The 10,915-nt window shown below is 45.3% G+C and overlaps 1 protein-coding gene across 1 annotated transcript in view; it reads left to right on the top strand.

Annotated features, from left to right (window-relative positions):
- Positions 1-476: 476 nt before the first annotated feature.
- The window catches only part of LOC115091642 (oocyte zinc finger protein XlCOF6-like), a 28,988-nt gene continuing 18,549 nt past the window's right edge, over positions 477-10,915 (top strand). Inside the window, exons 1-2 of the mRNA XM_029601805.1 lie at positions 477-528; positions 1,316-1,429. Coding sequence (XP_029457665.1) covers positions 477-528; positions 1,316-1,429 — 166 coding nt within the window. The remainder of the gene's footprint in view (positions 529-1,315; positions 1,430-10,915) is intronic.

Here is a 10,915-nt window from a genome sequence, read left to right as displayed (position 1 = left end):
ATACACACACCTCACCCCCAGATACAGAGAGACAGATACCTCACCCCCATCCACACAGATACACAGACCTCACCCCCAGATACAGAGAGACAGATACCTCACCCCATCCACACAGATACACACACCTCACCCCCAGATACAGAGAGACAGATACCTCACCCCATCCACACAGATACACACACCTCACCCCCAGATACAGAGAGACAGATACCTCACCCCCATCCACACAGATACACACACCTCACCCCCAGATACAGAGAGACAGATACCTCACCCCATCCACACACATACAGAGACCTCACCCCCAGATACAAATACCTTTAACCTGTTCCTGGATCCTGGCTATGCCTGACCACTGCTTGCTCACAACCCTATCCTGTCCTTGGACCATCTATTCTGTCTTCAGCGCAGACCCATGCCTAAGTTCTACCGGCCCTGGCACCCAAAGGCTCTACTTGAGGGGAATGTGGGCTAGTATGGGTGAAGGTCCTGGCCGTTCTCTGCTTCGCATGGGTCCACCTGCCAATGGTAAGAGCCTGCAGGTAGACACAATCTTACCACGGCCCCAGATCCAGAGACATAACACATGAGGAGTGGACATTGTTTAAAAATACATTTTGGAAGCCCAGATAAAATGTATTTTATGTATTAAAAATGTTTAAAGAAAGACCAAATGATTACCAGGATTGTTTAATAGTAAGATAAAGGAAGCAGTTAAAGCTAAAAGAGCATTGTTCAGGGAAGAGGAATAGCCTAGTGGCTAGAGCAGTGGGCTATGAACCAGGAGACCAGGGTTCGAGTCCTGCTGTCACTCCTTGTGACCTTGGGCAATTCACTTCACCCTCGATTGCCTCAGGTACAAAACTTAGATTGTAAACCCTCTGGGGATAGGGAAATACCTACAGTACCTGAATGAGACTTCTGTATATAAAAAATAATAAATAAATATTGAAAAGCAGACTCAAAAGAGTAGAAGCTCGTCCTCTGCCATCGCGGTAGAAGAGAATCACAGAATCCTATAGTTTGTCAGTGCACTGCCCTTCCCCAGACTCCTTCTCACTATTCAGGGTCTTTGGGTGGGAGGGGTCACAGTATCACAGGTTTTCAATGTTCCCCATTCTCACTATGACAAGTTTCTTCAGCCATCTCTGTATCTCCAAATATGCAGTCAGATGTCTCAGGTCTGCTTCATAATTCAGCACAATGCATCACTCACCTTACACAGTCAGCAGCAGAGGCAAGAGGTGCAATAAAGCTTCCTTGAGATAATGAGGATTGTGTGTATTGAGATTCTCTTATCTCATCCCTGGAACAGGCTCTCTGACTGTCACCCCGGATATTATATCCCATATTGAGCGAGGGGAAGAGCCGTACATCAGGGAGGAGCCGGGATCAGAGGAAGGAGAAAGAGGAGAAAGCAGCTGCTCAGGTGAGTCCAGGATTAAGAGGGACGGGAGCTGCAGAGACCCCTTCACAAGCCCCTCTGGGGATCTCGTTAATCACTGAGCTGGTTCTGATCTCCCTGCGTATCTTGTACAAGCCTCACTGCTTACACTGCTCTCGCTGTGGCCTTCACCCTTCTTTACACTCCCTCACTCCCAGCTGTCAGCCTTACAAGCTGGGACCCCCTGCGAGCTATTACTTCTCTTTTACCACCATTTCCCTGTTATATCACAGCCTTCCCCCACCTCCTGCTTTTACCACTGTCCTCTCTTTGGAGTCAGCTTGATCCAGTCCTGGTTTTAGCCCATTACATCCCTGCTCAGTATAAAGCTCCCTGTGTTACTATTTCACTCTGCTTCCATCCAGTGTATCCCAACCCCCGGCTGGAGGCACAGCTGATTAGTTGAGTTTTCAGGATATCCATAATGAATATTGATTTGGCCTCTGTTGGAAACAGGATGCTGGGCTCGATGGTCCCTTGGTCTGACCCAGCATAGCAATTTCTTATGTTCTTATTGGTGAGATAGACTGGAATACATTGGAGTCCCAGAATATGCAAATCTATCTCATGCATATTTATTGTGGCAATGCTGAACGCCAGACTGGCTAGGTGACCCTCCAAGAGAGGGATGGGAGGCACTGCTTTAGCTGTCTGGTCGCTGTTGTAGGTCGCGTCCCAGGACCAGAGGTTCAGTAGTGGGGTCTGGAATCTCCCGGTGGGGAATTCTCTCCACCACTGGATAATTTTACTGAACACTAAAAAATTAGCAATACCCAGAAGGATACATAAAACCATGTTCAACTAAATTAACTGTGATGTTAAAGCAGGAAAAGGCCGCATTAGGAATCAGGTTATTCAGACAGTGGCTTCCCCGTGGCTTTTTCTGATACAGTTTTACAGCTCTAGAACTTACAAGTGGTGTTCCAGCTGAGTAAGGCCACGCTGCTCCTAATTACTAAATATCGTTTGCATGCAGGTGCCAGAAAGATATCAGATAATGTACTCTGCCGAGATGGAAGCCTAGCATTGATGACAAAGGAGCACAGAATGGTTCATTTATAAGTCACTGGGGTCACGAAAGGGCAAAATCTTTGAGAATGACTTCCCAAATTTTGTACCCAGAAGGGATTCATCCTGGCACAATCATATGTTGCAAAGTGCCAGCATTCACCTGATTCCCTCAGTCCTGCTGTGGCCTTATAACTCGATGGATTAAGAGATGTGAAACCCTCATTGTTTCTTTCCAATAGAAAATTCCACGCTCCAGCATTAATTCCTGTTCCCAAATTATCTTCAGAGTTGTCTGACAGGATCTTCCTCTGGTGAATCCATGCTGCCTGGGGTCCAGCAATGCTCCTGACTGTAGATAGTTCACTATTCTTTCTTTCAGCAGTGACTCCATTACTTTTCCCACCGAGGTGAGGCTAACTGGTCTGTAGTTACCAGCCTCCTCTCTGCTCTCACTCTTGTGAAGCGGGACCACCACCGCTCTTCTCCAATCACTCGGCACCACTCCTGTTTCTAGGGATCTATTGAACAGGTCACACAGCGGAGCCGCCAGCACATCTCTGAGCTCCCTCAGTATCCTGGGATGAACCTCATCAGGCCCCATGGCTTTGTCCACTTTCAGTTTCCCCAGCTCTTCCCATACATTCTCTAAATGCCTCCCAAATAGAACCTCTGTACTACGAACCTGCTGTCCTAGCCCTTTTAGTTCATATGTATTAGAAAATCACAGTAGATTTCACTGAATCCCTGTTGTGTTGACCCATACTTTTGTAAACCGTTGTGATCTTCCTTTGGAACGACAGTAAGTAAAATGTCCAGCTAAATAAACAAATAAGTCTGGGGAGTCCACATTTTGGGCAGAAATATTGAGAAATACCAGGCACTGCCCAACCACAGAAATAACCGCTATAACCTTTCATGCCTGTCCTTTGTGATAGTATTCGAACCTTCAATGACCTTTTAAAGAAGATTGCAGCTCCATTTTTCTTCTCCCTAGCGGTGGAATATCTGCATTCTCCCACCCAAGCTCTTTGACGTTTTGCTGATTTTTTTTTTTCCCATCTAGGCCTATTCCCTGGAGGAATGCTCCTTCCACTCCTTTTTCCCTAATATCTGTTATAACTGTTTTCCTTTTGATGGGATGATTTAAACCAAGAGCAGTTAAAGATTTCAATGATCTATCCTTTCCTTAGCACATGAAATAAGATTAAAAGGGAAGGAAAAAGCCCCTTATTCAATATCTTACACATATATAAAGATTTAAATGATCTCATCTTTCATTAGCACATGAAATAAGGTTAAAAGGAAAGGAGAAAGCTCCTTATTCAATATCTTACACATACATCCGATTATCAGAGTAAGACAATCGAGATTCCGGCCAGCCTTTCTAATTCCTTTGAAGTAATGGATCTCTGGCTTACTAAAAACCCTAAAACACGCAGCAGGCAGAGATCTCCCAAAGTACGGAAGGAGCCGCCTGCAGTAGGAGTTAGACAAAAGTCGAGTGGGTCGGGGGCGCGCTGACGTCATCGCCGGGAATGGTTGCCTGAAGCGAGAGCTCCCTGCGGCGTTTTTTTGCTTAAAGCCTTTTTTCTATGATCTTTTAAGATCTCCGAACGAATAACACCTAGGCACCCAGCCTGATAAGGAAGAGATGGCATTGAAACGTAGAAACCTTGATTTAACGCAATTCTCCGATGCCAAATCAGCTGATAATGTCGCGGACATGCTGGCGGAGCAGGCCGTGAGTGAGACCTCGGAGCTCGATTGTGAGCATGCTGCGCCTGTGTCCTTTGCCGAACTTACCACCCGGACGGAGCTTAGAGAATGGTTCATAGACCTCAGGCGCGATCTTAAGCAGCATAAACAAGATTTGTTAACATCTATCTCCGAGGTAAGAGAAGAGCTGGCTGCGGTGGGACACAGAGTGGATGAATTAGATATTCGTGTTGAACAGCATGAGGAAGATCTGCATAAAATGGCGGGCGACTCGAAGCAGACTAAGGCCACTATTAACATCTTACATGAAAAGGTCGAGGACCTTGAAAATAGATCCCGCCGCAATAATATTCGCATCAGGGGTGTACCTGAACTCCCTGAGTATTCGAACTGCGTAGAAGTGGTGACTCGAATCTTTCGCACTATCTTGCAATCGGAAGCCGGGGGAGACGGAGAATCGGTGGAGAACGCTGCGATCTTTCATATTGAACGGGCGCACAGGGTACAAGGGCCCCGTAACACTGAAAAACCCAGAGACATTTTAACATGCCTTCAGACTTTCCAGGAAAAATCTCTCCTTTATACGGCCGCCAGGAAACAAAAAGAGTGGATTTGGGAAACTCATAAATTGAATATTTTCAATGATTTGGCAGCCTCTACTATGCGAAAACGCTTTGACCTGCGACCGGCTACTATGGTACTCCAGGAAAACAACATTCGATACCGCTGGACTTTTCCTTTCAGCTTACTGTTCACGGTTGATGGGGTCACTCATCGGGTCAAAGACATGGCGGAGGCGGCTGAAGCCTTTCGTAAAACTAAATTTTCGCTACCACCTTCTGCCATTCCTAACCTGTCTCGCACAGGGAAATTGTCTAGTACTCCTAGGTGGCAAAGGGCTGGTGACTCTCGGCGATTGGAACGCCAGAGAGGGCCTTCAGGCTCTTCGTTACAATCATCGGTGCGTTGACCAGAAACTGCACTACTCCACATTGATTACTTTTTTTTTCTGCAACGCCAGATCATCTGTAGCTGGGTGTCAAATGGACTCCACTGTTCTACAGCAAGGCTTTACTTCATTTTTACTTTTTGTTTGTTACTATACGCTGCTAGGTGGGCGGCCTTACCGTAGGTGACTACGACCCCTGATTTGGGAGGTATCCGAATGGCGGATACATGTGTTTTGGGTTTGGGATGGGAAGAAATACCGTTCATATATGAGCCACTACAGAAAGAACGCCGACTCAGCAGAGATCTGCTCTCTCTAGCAATGCTTGATTTCTTCTTTTTCTTTTTATGTTTGGGGGCTACACAGGAGAATCTACCGGATGACTCATGGCTTTAAAATTTTGGTCACTAAACGTCAAAGGCCTAAATTCCCCTGCAAAGCGCCAACTGTTAGCTCGAGATTTATTACGCCATCATGTTGATATTGCCATTAACCAGGAAACTCACCTCCGAAAACGGCATGAACATCTTTTGCGCCTGCAGAACTATTCGACTCTATTTCTGGCCGCTAGCACCAAGAACTCCAAGTATGCTGGAGTGGGCATTCTGATTGCTAACACGGTGACTTTTACTGTGAAGGACTCCTTGGCTGATCCCCTGGGCCGTTTCCAGTTTCTTAAGCTACTCTGTGATCACAAGACTCTAACCATTGTCAATATTTATGCGCCTAACTCAGGCCAAGACCAGTTCTTACATGATGTCCAGGAGAAATTGTTGGCTTTTGTTGAAGGACCAATCATATGGGGAGGAGACTATAATCTAGTGCGCAATCCGAGGCTGGATACATCTAATCGGCAAACTGCAGGAGGTTGGAAAGCCTCTTCTCAGCTGTCTCTCCTGATGAGCACCTGGAGTTTAGTTGACATATGGAGACAGCGACATCCTACCGAACGTACATACACCTTTTACTCAAACCCCCATAATATGTATTCTCGCTTGGACTATTTTCTCATTGATAAACACTTACAAAATTTGGTGGTTGACACGGACATAGGCACAATCACGTGGTCTGACCACGCACCGGTGTGGACAATACTGGACCTTACTGATTCCGACCCTGGTATACGTTGTTGGCGGCTTAGAGATGATCTTCTGAAATCAAAGGAACACCTTCCTTCCATGCAGGCAGCCTTGCAAGAATACTTTGAAATCAACAGGGGGTCGGTACCCAACGCCGGCTCCGTATGGGAATGCTCTAAACTGGTCATTAGGGGCAGACTTATCGGACTTGCCGCAGCGTTAAAAAAGCAGCGAGATAAGAGGCGGTCTGAATTACTCCAGGTTATCTTCTCGCTATCGCGTCAGCATGCTGGCTCTCTCGCTCCGGCACTCTTGAAACGAATCCAGGCCGCCCGATCGGAACTGCACCTCCTCGACTCTACGCAGATTGCGCATGATCTGGATCGACTCAAGCAGAGACACTTCGAGGGCAACAATAAAGCAGGACAACTATTAGCGAGGAAACTCAAGCAACGTCAGCTCTTAAATACTATCGCAAAAATCCAGGATGGACATGGCAAGCTTCACACTTCCAGCAATGATATCCGACGGTGTTTTACGGACTTTTATTCCAAGCTATATAGTAAGGCAAGTCATATTACACATGAGGACATCCAAAATTATCTGTTACCCATTCAATTGACGGCCCTGACGGATGACCAACGGGCCTTCTTGGATGAGCCGATCACCGCGATTGAAATTCAAACTGCTATTAAGGATCTGAAAAGCGGGAAATCACCGGGACTTGATGGTTTCACGGGACTGTTTTATAAACAATGCCAAGCATAGATTATGGAACCCCTGGTGGACTATTACAACAGCCTATCCGATGACGTCCATCTTCCACCTCATTCTAACGTTGCGGGAATTACAGTTATTGCCAAACCAGGCCGAGACCCAACTCAGTGTGGGTCCTACTGACCCATATCTTTACTGAACATTGATCTTAAATTGTTTGCTAAGGTCTTGGCAAATCGCTTAAATGTCATCCTTGGGCAGTTAGTCCATAAGGATCAGGTGGGGTTCCTACCTCAAAGAATGGCAGCCGATAATGTTCGTAAAGTGATTGATATATTGTGGTGGGCTAAACAAGAGCAAACGCCTCTCGTCCTACTAGCTGTAGATGCCGAAAAGGCATTTGATCTTGTCCATTGGGACTTTCTGTTTGCTACTTTAACTAAAATGGGCTTTGGTGAGCGCTTTTTGGGATGGATAAAATGTTTATATTGTAATCCAGGGGCTAGGATAAAGGTGAATGGTCGGTATGGTGATCTTTTCCCAGTGCAGAGAGGGACTAGGCAGGGGTGCCCTCTTTCGCCTCTCCTCTTTGCGCTTTTCCTAGAGCCTTTTACCACCCGGATTCGAGCATCTAACCAGGTTGAAGGGGTGACTGTTGGAAACTGTGATTTGAAATTGTCATTGTTTGCCGACGACATTCTCTTGACACTCACCAATCCTCTGGTCTCTTTAAGGGGCGTTACAGATGAGATTGCTTCCTTTAGCGCAGTCTCCGGGTTTAAAATCAATCTGGACAAGACTGAATTACTGAGTGTGTCGGCAGACCCCGCTGTTATATTGACAATAAAACAGACATATCCGTTCAAGGTAGTACACAATTCCCTTAAGTACCTTGGCGTCCAGATTGGTCCTGACCTTCAACAATTATTTCAATTGAATTATAAACCACTGGTGGATAGAGTAAAAAAGGATATTCAGAAATGGGATAGGGAATTTTTTTCTTGGGTGGGAAGAGTAGCAATAGTTAAGATGAATATTTTACCTAAATTTTTATACCTCTTTAACACGCTACCTATATTTATCAGTAGTGCTATCCTGCGGTCCTGGCAAAAGATCTTATTTGATTTTATTTGGAGGAGACGACCACCTAGGGTGGCCCGGCGGATCTTGCAACAACCATGGATACGGGGAGGATTGGGGGTTCCCAATATAGAGTACTACTATGTGGCTGCGCAGCTTGCTGCTATCCCTGATACTCATAGAAGGTGCTATATCAAGCAATGGGTTAAATTTGAGGAATCCCTATTAGGGGGATGCCCTCTTAAAATACTTTTCTGGCAACCTCGCGATACATGGCCTCCTATACGGGCAGTGCCTATTACCTTGGGCACCACTCTTAAACTGTGGAATAAATGGAAGGGACGCCTTGTTGGCGACAGGTCGTATTTCTATTCGACTCGCCTTTATAATAACTCCCTCTTTCCTGCGGGACAGGACAATAGCTCATTTCAGAATTGGCACCGTCAGGGGATTATTAAGATGGGGGATCTGCTTAGTGGTGGTATACTCATGACATGGGCGGATATACAAGCTAGATATCATATACCTAGACAGGATTTTTTGGCCGGTAGCCAACTGCTTCACTTTTTACGGACACCTCGTATCACTCAGGATTTGGCGCGAGGAAAAACCCTTTGTGAACATTTTTGTGAGTCTGTTGACAAGAAAAGGGGGATGATATCTAAACTATATAATTTATTACTGAACCCTACCACTCAAACTTTCCCATATATGGCCCACTGGGAAGTGGACTTGGGTTATCCTATTAGCTCTGACTCTTGGACACAAATTTTCACCGCAGCTCACAAGTGTTCAGTGTCTACCACATTGCAGGAAAATTGCTATAAGCTTATCACTAGATGGCACCTCACCCCCAGTACTCTACATAAACGATATCCTCGTTTGAGTGATAAATGCTGGAGAGGATGTGGGCAGACTGGCACTTTCTTCCACACCTGGTGGTCTTGTGATAAGATATCCCCTTTATGGAGACTTGTGGCACAGTGGCTAGGACAGGTCTTAGATGTGCAGGGTCTCTTTGATCCTGGCTTTATGTTGCTTTTACTTCCACACAAGCCTATGAATAAAGCACACATCGCTTTTTGTCATCAAGTCTTTATTGCCACCAGATTAACCATAGCCAGTTATTGGAAACAGGATCTTACCCCGTCATTAGCAATAATACAGCATAAAATACATTATTACTGTAAAATGGCAGCTATCACCGCGGAATTACATGATTCCTTGTCTAGGTTCCGGAACACATGGAAAAAAAACAAGCGGAGCAGTGATTTTTTGTTTTTTGTTTTTATCCGGACTATGTCAGTTGTCTAGCAGACATGGTGGAAATTAGGCATAGAACTCCTGTTCACCCTAATTTGTTACTATTCTGATCTTGCTGAGGTCATTTCTTTCTTTCTTTCTTTCTTTTTCTTTTGTGTTCACTGTTTTCTTTCTCACGGTGGCTCTAGTTAATGTACTTATGCTTGGCTTCCTGGAAGGGTGGGGAGGGGGGGGAGGGAATTGGAGGGTGCTACCCTCATGGTTTATGCTGAATATCTGTTTGGTATGTGAACTGTATTTCATGATATGTGTGTACAGATGTTGATTATATGGTTTGTCCTAATGGGTGTGTTATTCCCTTGTTTGAAAAGCTAATAAACTTTAAATTGAAAAAAAAAAAAGTCGAGTGGGTCGCAGAAAAACCACATTGATGGACCCAACGAACTCCAACAAAACTAAAACCTCCCTGTTTTTGTTTTGTTTTTTTTTTATTAAGTGCATCCACAATACTGTCTCCCCACTTTCATATTCTTTCTTTACTTCCCCTCTCTCCTCTTTTGTTCTACCTTTTTGATGACCTCTAGAATGGAAATATCTAGAGCAAGCTTCACACGCAGAGCTACTGTCGATCCTGGGGTGAGTGGCAGGCGAGGTCCACAAGCGCACTTAATGTCCCCTCCTGTCCAATACATCACCCGAGCCTCTCCCCCCCCCCAACACAGCCATCCAGGAAGGACAGGGATTCTAGTAGAACGCCATCAAACCCCCAACCCTCAGATGCAACGTGCACACGAAATGGCGTCATGCCAGGAGTTTGACACCCCCCCCACCCTGAGAAAAAGTCCCAGGAATGCACTGCCGGCCACCAACTCCTGCATACGATTTCTCAACACAGAGACCCTTTTGCTTCTTTTGCTTCTAAGCAAACCTATGCTTTAGAAATTCTTTCTAGGTGAACGGTATGTCTTTTACATTCATCCAAAGGCTCTCTTGCTAGCGGTAACGGGAATAGCTCTTCAAATTTCAGCTGGCATGATTGTTCATGCCGGAAACTTGTACTCTTTAAGCTGACATGGGGCAGCAGGATATTTCCTCGAAATCCCAATCATCGACAGCCACTGCACGCTGAGGACTGAAGCCACTCCAGTCACTATTTTTGATAGCTTGCCTTGTTACTAATAATATCCAATTGAGGAGTATTTCTAAAGGGATGATTCTAGAACTTAGCGATATAAATTCAGTTTTGATCCATTCGATATTTTTCTGCAATGCCGCTGGGTCATCATAGGTCCTGCTAGCATTGTTCTAAGCTACTTTCATTCGGGCCAGATACAAGAGACCAGATCATGCTCCCAACTGCTTGAGCTGCGGTCTTAAATTTCCAAATGCATCGAACTGCAGCCAATTTTGCACAGAAGATTTTTTTCCCTTCGTGAATTACTGGCATCTTCAATTGTGCACTAGCAAGGAGGAATTCAAGTGTTTCTGAGGGTAACGCAGCACTTTAAAAACGATTGGTCTGGGAAATTGTGCCTTAAGAGATTGCCGTAAAGGAACTTGATGAGTGCATTGTACCTCAAATGGCCTTTCAAATTTCAGCTGCAACAATTCAGACACCAGAACTTCTCAAAACGTTTCAATATTTAAGCTCTCCAT

Source organism: Rhinatrema bivittatum, chromosome 5, assembly GCF_901001135.1.
Source record: "Rhinatrema bivittatum chromosome 5, aRhiBiv1.1, whole genome shotgun sequence".
NCBI classification, from domain to species: Eukaryota; Metazoa; Chordata; class Amphibia; order Gymnophiona; family Rhinatrematidae; genus Rhinatrema; species Rhinatrema bivittatum.
This window is presented reverse-complemented; position numbering and strand designations above follow the sequence as displayed.